Source organism: Nelusetta ayraudi, unplaced genomic scaffold (assembly GCF_046127955.1).
Source record: "Nelusetta ayraudi isolate G7.1 ecotype Tasmania unplaced genomic scaffold, CSIRO-AGI_Nayr_v1 ptg000004l, whole genome shotgun sequence".
NCBI lineage: Eukaryota > Metazoa > Chordata > Actinopteri > Tetraodontiformes > Monacanthidae > Nelusetta > Nelusetta ayraudi.
The window spans coordinates 6,169,029-6,188,266 of NW_027466054.1; the positions used below are offsets into that span (position 1 = coordinate 6,169,029).

Here is a 19,238-nt window from a genome sequence, read left to right on the forward strand (position 1 = left end):
GTCTCACCTGTTTCCCTCTATCTCTGTTTCGCTTGTCGCTCACAGCCTCCCTTCCCCCTCCCCTCCACACCTCCTCTCCTCCCTCCTTTGCTTCCCATCCGTCCTCCGCCGCCCTCCCTCGGAAAGAAAGGTAGGAAAAATAAAATACAGATCCAGCACCGCGTGCTGTTTCCATAACGACGTACGCGCGGCCGGGTCGCCTCGTGTTATTCTGATGAAGTTCTTCCATAAGGGTCCAATCTGACGGTTGCTTTTTTTCTTTTCTTTTTTTTTAATTGGACAAACAGGAAGGTGATATTATCTTTTAATTAGCCTCCCCGCTGAGCCGGGTTTCATTGTCTGGAATAGACCGGCGTGGATATTGCGTAACATATCTCTGGCTTTTGTGATTATTACACTAAGTGCGGTAGCGGGCTAATTGCTTCGCGGCGACAGGCAAAGGAGAGAGAGAGTGAGAGAGAGCGAGAGAGCGAGTGCGCCAGGGTATCCTTGCACGCGAAGATGAGGAAATTGATAGACGTAATCCCAAGCGTAGTCGGCCTTTTTTTCCCTCCTTTTAAAACGAATGACCGCGAGTGAGACGATGAAAATCTCGCCGTATCTTTTTTTCCCCTTTCGCTGCAGATTAAACGAGTCCGCGTTGCGAGACTGCCGCCTCACAAAAAAAAATGGGAAAAAAAGCAATTTGTACAGCGGTGCGGTAATGTATGGATATTTATAGTTTGCCTGCAGTGCGATGTTGCAAGTATACACAGGTGGCTAATTACTGCCAGAGCTAGCCGGCTAGTTTGGCACATGACTGCCACAGACCTGCACCGCAGAGATCTGGGGAGAGAGAGAGAAGGAGAGAGAGAGAGGGAGAGAGAGAGAGAGCGGCGAAAGTGGAAGAGCGAGAGCCACTTGGTGTTAGCGCTGGAGGCCGGCCAAGGAACCTGCAGCGCGGGGAGGAGAGATGAAGAGCCGTGAACGCGGTGCGTGCCAAAAACTCCCCCAGAAAAGGGGAGAGAAAAAGGTGAAGGGAAAGAAGAGGAGTGGGAGGGGAGGAGGATTTCCCTGAAAACTGCGCCGGGCGTAATTTAATTACCTGCTTTACGAGCCACTCTGAGATCTGTTTACAGTTTCTAAGTGGCAGCAAACAGCTCGACTTTAACAACGGCTCATGAAAGACAAAAGTTCACCCGCCACTGTAAACGCGTCACCTCTTGGATCTGAGCCCGAGATTTTCTCTTTGAGCCTCCGCTCTGTGATTAGCATCGCCGGAGGAAGCCGCCACTCGTCGAGCATTTACGCTCTCGTACTGGGAGACGTGGACGCCTTCTTTGACGTTGCACTCTTGCGGTTACGGCTACAAACGGCTTTGAGCATCTGCGTGAATTTGAGTGCATGAGTGTTTTCGGGACTGTGGCCGTCACGGGTCCATCAGGTAAAGACCTCGTTGAAAGTCTTTTGCAAAGGGGAGGCTGGACTCGTACAACTTCTGTGATGTGGTGAATTCATCAGACACACGTCTTGGTGTGATGCTCCACATTTGCTAAAAAAAAAAAAAAAAAGTTATCCATTAAATTCTATTGATGTAAAAGCCATTATCGATTAGGCTAATTGCTTACAATCAATTCTTCACGGGGTCCCTTGTCATTGGGTTTTTCTGGGTATGGAAAAATCTGGCTACCAGTGTCAACAACACAAATTTTGGATTGTGACTGATAGCCGGCCCCTCCTGTTTGCCTATTTCAGTCATTTCATTCAGTGACAGTCTTTGACACATTTCAATTACCGGCTGAATGATGTTGCCGGGTGCCATGTGTCAACAAATCTGTGAGCTCGCTGCTCTCGCCCTTGAATCTTTTCTTTTCCGTTTTCGAAAACTAAATAGGAAATGAAGCCGCGTTTGAAACTCACTGTTTTTCTGACAAAGTCCAACTCCACCACGTGCGCCCCCTCAGCCCATTTCATCTCTTTGTGTGAGCGCCTTGAACAACTGATGACGCCTGCCCCACTGAGCTGAGGCAGCCTGGACAGGTTCTCAACTTGGAAACCATTCTGCAGTACACCAGGCTAGTGATGGGCGATAACATATGTTTCAAATTCGATACGATAATTGATATTTTTCAATGTCGATATTGCAATATCGATTTAAACAAACTTTCTGGTTTGTATTTTTTTCAATAAATAAAAAGTTAAAAATCACAAGACACACGTGGCTATGCACATCACTAACGCTGGTCAGAGATACTACGCAGCAGCATCTAAGCTAGTTCGTGCAAGGTCGCTCCACTGTGTGCAAGTCGTCCTGAACTGCCACATTTTGGAGATACAAGACGAAAAAAAATGTATCGTTGACAACAGCACAGCCAGCAGCATTGATTTACTATGTCAGCCGTGTCGGCGTGATCGCAAGAGCCTGAATGTCAGGAGGATGGCTAACTAAAGTTCAGAAATGATTAGACCCCTCATGGAATATTGATTCTATAACATTTCAGTGCCTTGAGAGCTGTGTTGGAGAAAATTTCAACAAAACTGAACCCACTAATACAGTACGTGATACGTCACAACACCGCATGAGTTTTTAATTCTCTTGAGACAATACCAATGAATTCTTATTTTACTATACTTTTCTTTTTTAGGCTTGGTTTTATATTATGTTACACTTTTATATATTGGTTTTTACTTACTGAAGTAAATATGTCTCCTACAAGTTTCTCCTACCATAGAAAGACTGGTAAGGTATCTTTGCCAACGTTTTTCAAGGGTGCATTTGGAGGGTCCTTCGAATTTTGGTGAATTGGGACAAGACTTGGGACAAAAGGATTAAAACGGGTGAAGAGACATGGTCATGCTTCCCCTCTTTATGTCAATCCCGACTAGTAGTGTAACGCACCAATAAAAACAAACAAACAAACAAACAAAGGAAGAAAAAGCTAAGTAGAGTATATTGCCGTGCTACCTAATGCAGTGCAAACACTTCGTCAGGACACGGAAACAGCTAATGTACTATTTGTATGTAATGTAATGTATGTAATGTAGCTCTCTGCCTCGCTCCCCTCTTTGTCCCTTCCTCTGCTCGCTTCGCTCTCCGACGACTCCGGTTTCAGATCCTCGTCTGCATTTGCCGAGGAAGGGGACTGAGAAACGTTACTCCATGAACCTGAATCTTATCAGCACACAATTCATCCCCAACCTCCCTTGTTCTCCGAGCAGTCCCTCGCTCTGTCACCCTGATTACCGTAATCTATGAAATATGTTGTACAGTATTTTTCTGGCTTGTCCTGCGCTCACAACAAGGGGACAAAGACGCATCTCATCCATCTGAGAGGAACGCACGCCGCCACGTACACACCCGTTCCGAGCGGGGCGGGTGTGTACGCCGTGCGTGCGCACTTTGGCGGAGCATTAAGCAGGTATCAGGTTGTGTTTCCATCTGCTCCAGAGAGGGCTCTGATAGTCCTATTATTTAATCTGCTGGTCATTCTAGACGCCGGGCAAGAGCCGTTTAGCCAGACATAATTGAATGCTTCAGTGTGAGAGATCGTCCCGGCCGTCCACGTGAGCTGTCAGGGGCCAAGGTGCGCTGCTCACATCCTGGCGGAGGAAGACCACGACGCACCGCTTGGGTGGTGGTGGTGGTGGTGGTGGGGTCGAGTGAAATCCAGGGGATCTTTTGATCCTACATATGTTTTCTAGTAAAAGTTTTCCAGCTATACACAAAGCGTGTGTGGTTGTTGGTGAACTTCTGAGGCCTGTTGCAAAAAAAAAAAAAAAAACAACAACTGGCGATGGCTGAAGACAATTAGTTGTAAATGATCGTAAACATCGCCTTCTGGCAGCGCTCAGCATTCGCTCTGTCTTTTAGTGCTTTTCCATCGCCAATATTCATTTACAACGTATACCATTTTTGAAAGGCATTAGTAATAAAAAAACGCTTGTGTAGAGAAGTAATAATAATTTAACATTTGTCCTTGTGTGGACTGTTTGCAAGGAAAATTCATTGTCTTTCGTTGGAATTATTAGATAATGTATTTATTGATTTATTTAATAGTTAATATATATTTTTAGCTCTTGGCAATAGCTGCACATTTCCAGAACCATGTGCTTTAGCGAGGACTTTCTGGAGGGAGCAGCAGTGTTGTTCTGTTTGTATGGTTTAGAGACGGTGGCACTGAGGAACAAGACAGGAGGCAGAGCTGCAGGTAGCAGAGATTAAAATGTTGAGCTTCTCTTTGGCAGTGAGCAGGATGGACAGGATCAGGAATGAGGACTCAGAGGCACAGAGCGTGTTAGATGTTCATGTTAGAGTCTGGCGTCTGGACGTGGACAGAGGAGGCACAGTGGACGTGTCAGTAGAAGGATGCTGAGGTTGGAACTGCCAGGCAGGAGGCCAAGAGGAGAAACAAAGGGGATGTTTTTGGATGTAGTGGAAGAGGAGGTGAAGTTAGTTGGTGAGAGAGAAGGAGATGCAGCGAAGAGGGTTTGGATGGAGGCAGATGATTGGCTGCCACTGCCCCTGAAGGGAACAGCCAAAAGGAAAAGACTGACAGGCACAACCTACTGTGTGACAGATAAAGTAAAGTACAGTGAAAGTAAAGTAAAATTTTGCATAACAAGATGCACTTTTTCCCACCAGGAGAAGTTACACTGTAGAAAGAATAGATTTTTTTAAAAAAGCTGGTATTGTTACTTTAATAAGTCTGGGTAAGTCTAAAATCATTTTTTTTTAAAATGACCTCAATAACAAGACGTCATGAAGGCAACAAAAATAAAAAAGGAAGAATTGTTGGAAAATATTTTTTCGAGACTTTTCCGTCTAGAGGATTCCGGGTTGGCTGCGACACAGTCAAAGGTTGCACAAGCATCTGTCACCTCTCATCCTTCCTCCCTTGGAACTTCCTGGTGGGAGGAGAGCTGAACTTCATGTGGCACTGAGAATTATGATGTTCATTTCATGTGCATGAAAAAATACAAAACCGCATAGCAAAATAAAATGAGGGGAGTCAAGACGGGTTATGACTGACATAAACTATACAAATATATTTTATCTTGGGGGGTGCTGGACTGGCTCGGCAATGGCAGGATTACACCCTGGACAAGTTACCAATTTATCGCAGGATGACATAGACAAACAAGAATCCATTTGCACTTGCAGTGACTCCTAATGCCAATTTTGTGTTTCCAATTCACCTCACGAGCATGTTTTTGGACTGTGGGAGGGAGCTGGAGGACCTGGAGAACCCACGGAAACACAGGGAGAAAATGCAAACTCCACACAGAAAGACCAACAGGGATTGAACCTGTGACCTTCTTACTGTGATAACCACCGCACCGTTGTCTCACCAATATTATAACATATGATATATGCTAGTATGTGAGTGGAAGTTTGAACATGCAATAAACATGCAATAAACATGCCATTTCAAACTAATGGGAAACAGGCTAAGGGATGCTGTTGACATACAGCAATTTCAAGAACGACTCAGACAATAACAAGTTGAAAAAAATATAGCTAATAAGTAACAAAACAAAATGAAAAGGATTACATTGGCATTACAAAAAACGGACGGTAATAATCGATCACAATAATAATATTCAATAAATTTCAGGCAAGGACGATGTAGGGATCCATGTATGAAAAATCCAAAGAAAGTGAGCTACTTACTGTATGGAACGCACTCATACTGGACCTCCAGGTACTTGTACGTGCCAGGGCAGGGGTCAGGGAACACGTCAGGCCCGGCCACCACTGCACACTGGGTGCGGTTGTTGCATCTGCAGGGAAGAGGAAGAGGAAGAGGAGATGAATCAGTGACAACAAAGACACACACACAAAAAAACCAGACAGTAGTGGTTCCGCTGCAAACACTGTGCAGCTGTGAGATATACGTTGAGGCGGAGCGGCGCTCGGCCCTGAGTCAACCTGCGCTCGAGGACCCTCGACGTTGATCCGGGAGCAGACAGCGCGCTCTCACACCTGCCGCACAAAATTACACAAATGGACCCATTGAGTTCACTTGTGCGGCAGAGTGGCTTGGCGATGGCCACTGAAGAGATGTTGTGCAGGAGCGCGTCTGCAGCGCCGAGTACGAGCGGCGAATGGCTTTAAGAGTATTCCTTGCCCCCCGGACTGCTGATAATTAATTCTAATTACCAGGGGGTCCCTCTCCTTTGACACACAAAGAGTAAGTATTCTCTACTCTCATTAACACTGGTTTGGTATTTTAGGCCACTTTGTACATCTTACATGTGCCTGGGAGGCTTTGTGTGCGAGCGTGCGGGTGTGTGTGTGTGTGTAGGTGTGCGGCGATGAAAATGCATGTATGACATTTAGTGTGGAAGTGTTTGTAATTAAACATGCCAAGAGCAGTCCTCACAAGCACGCATGATTTGTTGGGGGATGGCCGGAGCCCATATATTATCATGATAGATGCATGTAATAACATTAAATGCTAGCCGGCGCTGAAGTGCCACTTTATCTCAATGACACTTCCTGCTTTAAATTAATCACTGAAGCGGACGTGAATGAAAAAAAATATCAGCGACGGGACCGGGGACACGTGAGGTGGAGGTGGTGGTGGGAGGAGGGGGGGTAATATAAAGGTCTATTTTTGAAACGAGCCGTTCAGCCATCCTTCATCATCTCCTTCTCAGCTGAATTTTTTTTTTCTAATTAGCCCAACTGCTGCGTGTCTCCCTCTCAGTGCACCTGTCAGAAAGACGACATTCCCTTTAAAAACACTCCAACCTGCCCATTGAGATGCCTCTAATGATCGCGCCCGGACCCCCCTCCCACCACCCCACCCCACCCCAAGTCTCCATTCACACTGTACTGTTCAATAATTTGCATAATGCAATATGTATGAGGACTGATTTAAATTTGTGTCCCAATATTCACATCGTGGAAGCAGAACTAATGGACGGCACGTGTCCCCTTTACTGTGACGTATTTGAGTGTCTATTATCGTTCACTTAAGGGGATGCTGAAGTTTTGGGTTTTTTTTTTCTCCTCGGGATCAAAACTTGGCGCGTCCCGAAAGTCTGTCATATTCTAATAACAATAACCCGCCAGTTTTCTCTCTCGTGCCACCGTCTCTTTTCTCGCTTCTGTGCGCTTTTAATTTCTTGCCCGGGTGCCTTCATCATCGGTCAGCTGTCATCGGCGCGAGTCGTGGGCTGGGGGGCACGCGAACCGACACAGTGCCACAACTTTGCTCACAACACCCACCGACGGATGTCACCATCTGGGCCACAGTGGGTGAACTGGAGCGCAGAGGCCCATTTTTACCTCTGCCACTGTTTGCCCTGCGCGATGATAGCGTCTAAATGGGATGAAGAAAGACCCTCTTTGTTCCGCTTTCTTGCCTTTTTCAAATTCATTATCACTGCACGACCTAGCCCGGTTGCTGTATCGCTCAGATTTCAACTGACAATCTCACTCCTCCGACAGACAGCATTTCTTCATCAATCTTCATTTCCAATGGATTTGGTTGTTTTTTTTCCTGAGGTTAAGCCGGTACGAGTCATAACCAGCGGCCGCCACTGAAGAGATTTGTGTGGTTGTTGCCGTTTTATCGGAGCTTTTTCACGTTGAAAGAATAACAACAAATTTCAGTGAAGGTTCTTCCGCCCACTCCCACAGAAACTGAAGGATAAGTCCATTCATGGCTCAGCTTTGGAGCAGGGAGGGAACGGTGGAGCTCAGCTGAAACAAGAAACCCGAGCTTTTCCCACGGGGAAACACAGCGGGCACAAATACACAAACACAGGTAGAACAGAAGTTGCACAACAGTGACATGTCTGGTCTCTTCTTTGCAGGGGGACGGTGGTGTTGTGGTGCTTGAGACTGGTCTTGGTCTTGTAACTGGTCTTAAGACAATTTTTAAGTGATATTGGCCACTGCCTGATGGTGTCAAAGTTTCAAGGACAGCTGTTCCTGATGCAGTCTCATTATTGTCATGCGCCTTCTTCAAATGTTATTAACCTGTTACAATGTATATTGAGAGATTGTTGGTGTCCTTTTGATTCAAAGAGTTTTTTGGGTCTTTCTTGGGCCGTCTAATTACTTCACCGGGGAACGAGTCACGGAATGAGTTAAAAGAGATGAGGAATTGTGATTCAGTAAAGCAATAGAATCATAGGTTCATCTCTGACTCGTTAGTCGTTGTTGCAGACTATTGACTTCAGTTATGTTAAACAGCACTTAAGCAGCACTTATCTGCAGCCAATGTTGCCTCTCGCATCAATATGAAGCCCGGATTAGTAGCGATAACCTCATTGGTCTAATTCACCGACAGAAACAGAAGTCAAACTGTCTGGGATATTTCACCCTTCCTTTCCCAAATGTTGTCAATGCGTTCTTAACCAGACGGATGTGTGAGACGGAGCCAGAGGATTTAGGAAAACATGCCATCTGGCGAGGAGATAAAAAAATCCGACCTTGCCCTTTACACCGATTCAAAAAGGGAACTCCTTCAGCGCAGCTGTCGAAAAAATAAAGCTTCTAAAAAGGTATCATTCCAGAAGGGGAAGGAAACAAAAATCCGGGCGTCAGAGCGAAAGCGCTGGAGAAAACCACACAGCATTACGAGGTCGCTGGGAAAAGCCAACCGAGTGTATAAATATCTTTAAGACGGCAACATCGGAACGAAAGCAGCTGCCGACCAAAAAAAAAAGGTGTCAATTTATGTCCCGCACTAAATGTGGCCGCATGTGCGTTCGTGCTCCCTTTTTTTTCTCTCTCTCTCTCTCTTAACACAAAGAAGGCCTTATTCTCGCAACTTTGCCAGCTGACTCACGCGGCGCTGAAGGTTATTGACTGGTATTTTTAAATAGAGGCTCTGGTGCAAAGATTTGACCTAATCTTCCCAAAATCACTTCTCTTCTCTCTCTCCATTCTCCACCACGTTCCTTATCTCTCCTTCTCCGCAGTCCCCTCCCCCCTCCCCCGCCTCTCGCTCTCTAAGCCCAGATAATAAACTAATTTCTTTCTCGGCCTCCGTCTTCATCCTTTCCACCGAGGAATAATTCAACCCCCCCGTCTCCGTCTTCTTGCCTCTTTGCGTTCGCCCGGTTCTTCCTCGTCCCTCTGTTTGCACGGTCTCTCTGGTCTGCAGCTTCCCTCCAGCTGTCCCCATCTCCCCTGTTAATATCTCCTCGTCGCCCACCCTTGGGGGGTAGTGGGGGGGGGGGGCTTCCGGTATCCAGCCTCGTTTCGCCCTCCCTCAATCCCCTCCATCCCCCCCGATAAAGCTCCTGCTGACGTCACCCTTCCGTCTAAGCCGGCGGTCGCGCCTCCCCGATCTCTCGTCTCTGCTGAGGTGTTTATCCAGCTGAGAAATCATCATTCCGACACAAAAACATCAGCAAAAAATTTACAATTCATGTCCCGTGTGCAATCCGCCGCAATGCCAACACCTTTTTGACATCCTTTAAAAAAAAAAAAAAGACAAATCCTTCAAATATTCAGCGTTTCGCGCCTGTGTTTCTCAGCGCTGGCAGGAAGTGCTGTTTTTTTAATTAGCATGACCACATCAAAACAAGGCAGTGGCCTGGTTGCCGCCTTGCCTGCTGGCTTTCTTCCATGAGACGGCCAACACACACACACACACACACACACTAACTCTTCTGCGAACAAAGCCCAGCCGTGGCAGGCAGGCAGGCAAGCAGGCGGGCAGAGAGGCTGAGAGGAGCTGCTGTGACGCTGCTCTGGGTGCTGCAGTTGTTATTGTCCCTGATGTTTTTTTTCTGTGTTGTTTTTTTTTCACTCTTGTCTGGCAGACCTTCCTTCACTCCATCTCTGGCTCTCTCCGTCTCCGTTGCCTCACATAAACACCACTGATGATTTGATGAGGCTGACGACGGATGATGGCTCGCATGTGTGCTTGGGTGGGGCCTGTGCCAGCGCGAGCGGATGTGAAGACGGAATAAATATTTGGATGTGTGTGTGTGTGCATGTGCACATTTCTCTGCCCACATGCCCGTATACAAGTGTGTGCTCCAGTGCAGATGTGTTGAAGAACTCTATAATTACAGAGCGAGCGAGCGAGAGCCGAGAACTAATCCTCACCAGTTGAAAGAGGTGTCTGAGAGTGAGAGTGACGCACAAAGCCTGCGCGCTCCCGCGGGGATCAACATTCGGCGACGGTGAAAAGTGAAAAAGTGGCCCGAAACGCTGCGCGCGTGGCGGAGGCACGGCGGGCGTCAACTCATTGGAAGGCAGTTTGACGGGATGAGTGGCCTCACGCTGGCGAGTGTCAATGCCGGGCCAATGAGACGAGAGTCTCTCTGCGCTCGGCCCCGAGGGGTGAAATCACCTTCACATTCAAAAAGCTCCGATACACAAAAGCCGGTTCCCTCATGTTGTGTAACACCATTTGTCTCTTGCCTGTCAATGCACTTGGTTTGTGTGTGTTGTTTGAAAAGTCCATGAGAATGTTCCTTTGTGATGGCACTAAGAGCACTGGTACTACCCAGTCTCAGCCTGCCCCAGTGAGTTCACTTTCCTGTTGGATCTACTGAGGTCTCGTTTCGAATGGGTGGAGAAGTCGAACTGTTTCTGTGCCTTTGTTGGTTGGTTTGGTTCAACGGCCGCTTGTTTAGGACCTGGAGCACCGAACAGGATGTTAAAAAGTATGAAGACAAAGAAAATCCTTGTAATCGACTGGCCTGGGACCAAAGATGGAATTCAGTTCAAACGCTTACAGTATGTCACGCCCCTTACAGTATCTGTCACTATTGAACAAATATATTCAATAAAGTTATTCAAACTTAAAATGTCTGTGACGACAATATAGCGATGAGCATGAGCATCTTCGTCTGCTCACCAGACATTTTCCAAGTTTCTACTTTCTTTATCCGAAAGAAGTGTCTTCTTGATAAATGCTATTCGCTTCCTGCATTTTTCTGTATTTCTACTCGAATCCACTGCACCTACGAACACCACGAACCATGAACACTACCATGGTTTACCTGCAACCAAACCCAGGCATGCCAGATACAAGCGAGACCAGAGTTCAGTTTGCTTTTTTGGTCCATGTTCGCTTTCACATTGGCCAAATGGTTCAAACTGGAAAAATGGTGAACTCTGGTCTTTCAGTTCAATGGCAATATGAATACTGAAACACGGCTGCTTTGTTTTTGCTTCCTTCTGAAAGTGTGGGTGGATAAGGCATCCGTTTTAGTAGGAGGCTAAAACTGAAAGTTCTTCCAGTAGGTTGTACGCACAAGTCCGAAAATGGGGTTTTCAGTTTATCTGTATGAGTTTTTGTTTTTAGATAATCATCTAAGGCTAAACACAAGAGGTCAGGGTGAAAAATAAATGTGTACAGGCGGCATATGGGACCTTTCAAGAGTTGTGCTTAAAGACACTGGCATTGTTCCAAACTGAGACTTCTCATTTAATTCACTTTTCATTCTGAGCTCACATCTTTACCATCTAATCAAGCTGATCCAGTGTGGTGAGGAGTATCGTTGCTCGACCAGCTGTGGAATTCAGCTGTGTCAGCAGGGTTAACAGATATTGACGATAGATGTACAGGACAGATATCGATGGCTTGTTATTGCTGTGCTTTGCACTGAGAATAGAGCTGACAAGCTCACTTGTTTTAAACAACAGCATCTAGTTTTTGGTTTGATTCAACCCTGAGAGTCACTTTACTATGTTCCCTACCGTGTCACATGACTAAGTGTTGTACAAGTGTGGGCTTTGACTGGCTGTCATTGTTTGTATAGTCAACAGAATTGCTCAGAAAGTGTTCCGAACAATGTCACTGTCACTAAATAGTTTATTTTCCCCCTCAGCGGAACAATATTTGCCGCAATGTGGTTACCTTCACTCTTTTACATCTTGGCATAGAAACCACTAATTGCAACTGACACTTTCTAGTGTCATTTTCTTCATCCTGACATACTGCCGGCAAATCAGTTTTCTTAAAAATGTGAAATAGTTTCCTCCTCATTTATAATGAAACATTGTGAATTATTCTAGAACTGCATTTTATATATACATATATATATATATATATATATATGCATATATTGTTCTGTTTATTATTGTTTGCTGCTATTAAAAACAACTAAAAATGTATTGTTAAAGACAACATTTTCAGACAGTTCACCTCTAATTTAACACCTGCAGAATGGTGCTACCTAACAGCACCATGATGAATTATATCAATCAAGCTTATAAATATACACATGGTGGACACATCATGAGGCATGTTGGGCAGTTAGGGTAGTTTGACTCACTGGTGTTATTCAGAAACCACCCTCATCACATGACAAAACCATCTGCCAATTATCTGGTTCATCACTTTTCATGGCACGGATCACTGTCCACACCTTTAAGAAGTGTCTTGTTTGTTTTCAGTCTATTTGACTTTCTTTTATACACTCTGGACAAAAAGTAAATCTAAAAACAACAACTGAGTTTGATTGCATCTTTGCAAAAGTCTCTGCGCTCTGCCAGCGAGTTTGTTTTTGCTTTCGCCTTTGCACCAGCGGGAACTCTGGTAAATCAGATTACTGTGAAGTCTTTTAACAGAGTTCCCTCGGGGAGATGTGAAATAGTTGAAACATCCAAAACGGACATAATGCCACCATTAAATTTTTTCGGCTGGTTCCCACTGGGAGGAGATTTACAGAAAATAGACCGCTCTGACAGAGAGAGACTCGTACATAAAGGCAGAATGAGAACATAAACCCAAAGGAAGAAAAAAATAGTGCAGGCGGTCAGACAAGTTCCACACATGAGTGAATCAGTTTGAAAGAAACATTTGAGCCTTGAGTGGAACAATTTGGCTCAAGCTAATGACATGCTCATGTTTATGACTTTTGACCCAATGTGTAACAGTTCAAACTCATCTACTGGCATAAAACGGAATAAGTAGTTGTTTATATTTTTGTTCTTAATTACATAAAAAAATCATTAGTTAATAATAATAATAATAAAAACCATTTGCGTAAAGAGAGGGCACTTGTAAGAAAGAGGCCATATTGGGCCACCACATACCTACAGTAACCTAGATTGTGGATCAGCTCATTATTGTATCGTGACTGGTGGTAAGAACGATGTGGGGTCAATTATGATTGTTTTTCATTTATATGCTGATAAAGGCCTGGCACCCCTCCGTCAGGGGATGCTGAGGAAGATGGATGAACTCGCTGCTGCTGAATACATAAAAATATAAAAGAAATAACAAACAATAACAGTGGAATTGTTATTGTACCAGTCGGCGTTGCTAAATTTTTACTTGCTTAATAATAATTTTATTTCTCCTTCGACTCGTATTGCAATTCTATTGTTTTCGTTATTCAATAACTTACGAAACAGAAAAACATTTCTTTCACAACGAGAAAAACTCAACAACAACAAAAAAAAAATCCCAATACACACAAAAAACCCAAACAGATCGGGCATCGCATCGCACTCACATCTTAACAACTGTCCAAACTATCCGGCCGGCGCCGAGCAGAACAGCAGTTATTTTTTAAAGTTTATCACACTTTTATGGGAGCATGTTATATTTATATGCGCGACCCATGAAACATTAAGCGGAGGCTGTTGCGAAGGCATAAAATAAAGAGGCAGTGTGAAAACAAGCAAACAGATCGGAGAGGCAGGAGGGATGGAGGGGGATTTCACAGAGTTCTTAATGTCCTTGAGGAAAAATCATTTGACAGCGGCGAGAGCGTATAGTTAGTCTATCGCTGTGGGAAGGGAGGAGAAAAACAGAGAGCGGCCGCTCCTCCCTGCCTCCACATGTGCTGCTGGCCTCCTTTCAACTGCATCGGCTCGTCCCTCCATCTGCACATCCCTACATACATGCATAGATACATACATACATGCATGCATACAGCGGGGTCTGCAGGAGGACGCGAGTGAGCGACGAGGGCACTTTTATGCGCGAGCGATCGCACAAAAAAAGTGCAGCAAGTATCTGATGAGAGAGGCGGTGATTGTGATTGACAGAGTGCGGTGTGTGTTACATTCACACAAGGTGGTCCGTGTCTATGTGTGTGTGTGTGTGTGTGTGTGTGTGTGCGTGCGTGTCTAGCAGGAGGTATATAGGAGAGGACGCAATGCATCCTGTGCCAGCAACAGCGCACATCGCACCTTGAAAGAAATGACAGATCCCACACAAACACACACACACACACACACACACACACACACACACACACACACACACACACACACACACACACCTATACATACGCAACACAAACAGCGACACCCTCCTCTGCAGCCATGAGTGCCTCTCTGTCAGCCCTGGAACAGCCTGTCAGACGAGCCACAGGTAAAATAATGTTGTTTTTCCTACGGGGAAAAAGAGAGCTTTGAAACGGGCTACATTATTAATACCTGGCTTCAGGATGTCACTCTCTCATATATTTTTTTTCCTCCTCCCCCACTCTCTCCCGCTCTCCCGGAGCTTGTCAAGCAGCACTTTTGACGGGTAACAATCAATATGTGCGGCGCAAAGTTTATGTACACTGTATCTAATGTGCGCCTCCCGTCAGCCTCACAGCAGCCCCCGCGGAAGGCTGCCACATCCAAACAATGCATCCAAGTCAGGACAGGAAAGTGAAATAAATCAATGTTTGCAAATGTGAAATCACCAAAAAAATGACCAAAAGTTTGAGACATGCTGTATGAGAAGAACAGCTGCACACGGAACAGACGAAATTCAGCCTCCGAGGTGGATTTGCAGGACATCAAAACCACGTTTTGCGTTGGTTTTCCTGTTATTTTTCCGCAGTGGGAATTTGCTGCAGCCGCGAGGCGATTAATCACGTTGCGTGTCTCATATGCATAGAACATATGCAGAGGCGCACAAACAAGGCTCGCTAGCAGGCGCGCAGCCAAGTAGTTTTGAGTCTGCCATCTCTCCTCCTCCCATCCTCCTCCTTCCCTCCTCCTCCCCTCCCCCTCTCTATTCCCTCCACCGCCGGTTGCCATGGCAACCCCCCACTTCGTCGTCCGATTCCAGGACACACTCGCCGAGTCCTGATTTCCACCTAGCAACATTCCCGCTTCCTGGCGTCGCGTGCGCCGCTTGAATCCCGCGCCAACTCCCGCTCGCGCACAAACTTCCAACCCTCCTGAAAGGAAGGTGGGGGAAAAAAACCAACAACAACATGAAAGTAAAAAGACGAGCAGGGCCCCAGACAGCCGGGGCTGTCTTCTCTGTCTTCTCCACGTCATTGCGGGGGTTACGGAAGCGTGTGAGACGACCGCCACCGACGGCGCGACACACCGAGACGCTGTCTTGTGGGATTTAGTCAGCGCTCACCTCGTTGTGCGCGTGCGTGCGTGTGTGCGTGCGTGCGCGCAAGGGGAAAGAGGGGGAGGCGGGCCCCCGTCCTGTGTCATGCTACGGTTTTGTGCTCCCGTGTCAAAGCATCAAGTCGGTCTGGTGGTCCGTCGCTCTCTTGATGCCGGTTGAGTAGCACCGACTACGAAATGCGTTAGTAGCGTGTGTGTGTGTGTGTGGCAGCTCCCCGCCAAGTTTAGGTGCTCGGCGAGGCATGATAACGAAGGTTAGCAGAGCCGAGGCAACAGGAGAAGAGGGTCAGACAGCGGCAGGGCTTTGACATGTGCAGCTACGCCGGGGTCCTGGGAGGGCAGTGGGGCTGTCAGTCAGCATGAGCGTACGGCGAGCGGGCGGGCGGGAGACGCGAGTGGGCGGAACGCAGGAATGCGCAGGAGGCGACGACACGACAGCGGTGATGACACACAATGAAACGTGAATGTTTTTTTCACTGAGAAGTTGTGTAAAAGTCACGATACGCCAGGATGAATATCCATCCTGGTTCTTCTTCTGAGGAGGAGGAGGAGGAAGAGGAGACGTGTGCGTCCAACTGTGTGTGTGTGTGTGTGTGTGTGTGTGTGTGTGTGTGTGTGTGTGTGTGTGTGCGCGCGTATGCTTGTGTGTGGGAACTAATTACCGCACCGAGCAAGGGTGACAGTTCGGCCCCCAGGGTGCCACAGGGCATCTCCTGTAACCGTGGTGACAACATCAGCACAGAGCTCCTAATATCAACACACACACACACACACACACACACACACACACACACACACAAGAAGTAGGACATTTCTAGATATGACCTGATTCGGTGGGAAGCGGGATAGTTAACGGAAGGACGGAGGAGGGAGAGCTAACAGATAAAAGACGCGGCATAAACTCGGCTGCCGTGTTGTCGTAACAAAATGTGTAATTGTAAACTCCCCAGCGAGTCCACCTCTGCAGAGGAGGAGAGCGCGAGTTTCTCGCGGCACACAGCAGGCACAGCCTTAGTCGCTTCGGCGCAAGACTTTCAATTTCATAGATAATAATGTTTTGGCGCTTTAGGTTCACTGTGCCGGAATAATGATAAAAAAAAAAAAGGCGAAAGCAAAAAAAAAAACCCGTAAGATGCAGGTTTGCTTGTGAAACATTATTTATCTGCGTCATTATCCGTTCTGCCTCTCAGTCCCTGCACCTTCTGTGTTTACAGGAATTGATTCACCGCGAATTGAGAAGACAAGAAGAAGAAGAAGAAGAAGAAGAAGAAGAAGAAGAAGAAGAAGAAGGAGAACGGGTGCACAGGGGGAAAAAACATAATAAGTCTAAGAAAAGTGAAGATTGAGCGAAGGGGGCGACTTGACTGATGACACCTGCACTGACGGGCATGAGGCCAGCGTGACTGCAGTCCAGGATCCCGTTGATTCATTATCATTCAGTCACAGGAGAAGAACTTCATATTTTTTCCCCTCCGTATGAGCTGTTGAAAAATTCAGCGCGCTCGCTAGCACACGTACACTCGTATGTGCGACTTGAAAAAGCATAGAGGTACATGTGTTCACCGTGCACATGCGCTACGTGGCGTACACCCAGCCTGATGCCTCAGAGATTCGGCTTTGAAGAGAGACGGGCCGCAAGTTCTGCCACTGACAAGGAGTCTGAGCGGCTCGGTTGCAGGCTTCAGCCACAAGTTTTTGCATTGATTTTTTTAGGGTCATATTTTTCAATTTTCTTTTGGTTGTAAAGTTAAAAATGGCCGCTTTGTGTTGTTCTGAAATACTTGGACCAAGCCCTCCCAAACCACATCTTCACCATGTCTACACCCCTAAATGTATTGAGCTTCTGTTATGTGGTTGGCTGACTGAACATTGTGCCTAATAAAGTGGCCGGTGAGAGTGTATATCACTGGCTGGTGGCGGTGTGTGTGTCATGGTTAACACTCCCCTCTTGCATTTGAGCCGGAGGTGTCACTCCATTAACTCAGTGTTGCATAAAGAGCCAACAAGCTCACAGTGATCCCTCCGATTTGTGCGGTAGCCAGGCTTGCTAATGGAGCTACTCTTAGCATTGTTTTAATGCCACATGCTTCTGTCACTTGTAGATGTCAACACAATGATCCAGCCTGCGTAAGCTATTGTGTGCTGGGGAGACTCAAAATATTGAGTGTTGAGTGCGAAAATGTGGAAATTTGAAATGTGCCAGTGGCCGCCCACTAGAGCGTCAACAGCAGCCAATGAAACAAAAGCTGAGGTGGGAGCTCAGCACCTCCCTCCTCTTACCAGGGCAAAGACAGAAACAGGAACTCAAAAGATTTTTTGGTGCGCATTCAATTTTCCATTTCATTAGCGATGGAAAGAGATGCACTGCAACCTCATTCAATTATGGCTTTGTTTCACGGGCAAAAACACAGAAAACTGGATTTCTTTTTGCAATCCTATTTCTCCTTCTCTCAGTGGAATATTGAACTGATAAGCCACAGGCTCTGAACTTCAACCTCACCCTGAAAGGAAAGTAATAGAAGGAGAGAATGGGGGACAAAAAATATAACCAAGGGTAATGGGAACTAAAATATTAGATAAATTAAAAATTAACATGAAGTTAATATCAAAAAAGTTTCAGATTTGACACTGAGAAAATTGAGAAAAAAATCCTGAAGGCAGACTAACGGGTGTAAAGACGGGGAGAAAAACAGTGCGTTGTTGTTGTTGTTGTTGTTGAGCATTTCGAAAGCGGGCAGAGTGAAAGGAGAAAGAGGGATCAATATAGCAAATTTGTTCATCTTGGTGTTGTTCGGGCACCTTTTCAAGACGTGAAGGAAGAAGACTGAAATTGAAAGTAAGCAGAGAGCAGAGCGAGGGGAAGGGAGAGGTGCAGTTGACAGGGTGGAATAGGGGCATCGCCGGCGCCTGGGGAAATTCTGTTTGAAGTCCAGAGGTAATTTTCATGGTAGCAGCAGCAGAGGGGTTGCACAGTAGAAGTGTGTGCGCGGCATGTCTACACACATCCTTCAGAGCGTCCACACTCGCGGCTGAAGTGCGGAAAGAGGAGCTGACTGCACGAGGGTGAGATTGAGAGGGCGGCAGCTGAAAAGGTAGCCGATTCCGCGCGCTTTAGCTCGAGTACGAGCTGGGAGCAAGGCGAGCAATGCCAAGTGGCTCTGGTGAGGCCACAAAAGTCACTTTTTATGCCGACAGATTGTGGAGCACAAAAGTCTGAATACACAAACCTTCAAATAAAAGCCACCTGATGACACTTTGCTGTGCACTCACACCCAACATGACCAACTTTACTTCGGGATTTTCACATTTAAATCTTTAAATCAAACATTTCTTTACCAAAAGCATTGGCATAAGCCTTGGGTGCATTATCAGAACTGGACTTCCAAAAAGGTGGCGCACTGATTCTTCCAGTGGCTACACAAGGTACTGCAACCAAAAATCCCTTGCACCCAAAAAAAGCCTTTTTCCCATCCTAGAAAACAGCTAGTTTTCTAGCTCATAACATCTTTCTACTGTATACGTTTAAGTCAATGCTTTCTTTTCATTGAATCTTTCTAAAAAATAAAAATAAAAAAAATCTAAAGACCAGAAAATCTTCAGAAAAGTCTCCCCATCCATCTCACAGCTTCAAACACACAAGGTCAAAGCACGTTTTGATTGGCTGGTGCATTCTGATGCATCATGGGAGTTACAGCAGCATGACTAGTGACATCACATGAGACTAATGTGTTTGCTGTATGGGCCGCTTAATATGGAAGTAATCCAGAAGCCAATTCAAAATTGTGGACTTTATGGCCCTGAACATTGGGTGAGCAAGGCCATGATTGGCGTTTGGTATCCATGATTTATAATACATCAATGGCGTAAGTACAGAAAGTACTTTTAAAAGAACTCAAAAAAGTTTCATGGTAAACAAGTGATGGTGGTTTGAATAAAGTTTTGGTGTTTTTTTTTTTATAGTTAA

The 19,238-nt window shown here is 46.0% G+C and overlaps 1 protein-coding gene across 1 annotated transcript in view; it reads right to left on the minus strand.

Moving 5' to 3' along the window:
* Positions 1–19,238, minus strand: part of adgrl3.1 (adhesion G protein-coupled receptor L3.1) — a 139,701-nt gene that overhangs the window by 69,701 nt on the left and 50,762 nt on the right. The window contains exons 5-6 of the mRNA XM_076031163.1: positions 5,644–5,760; positions 5,286–5,299 (exon numbers count right to left, since the gene is read on the minus strand). Coding sequence (XP_075887278.1) covers positions 5,286–5,299; positions 5,644–5,760 — 131 coding nt within the window. The remainder of the gene's footprint in view (positions 1–5,285; positions 5,300–5,643; positions 5,761–19,238) is intronic.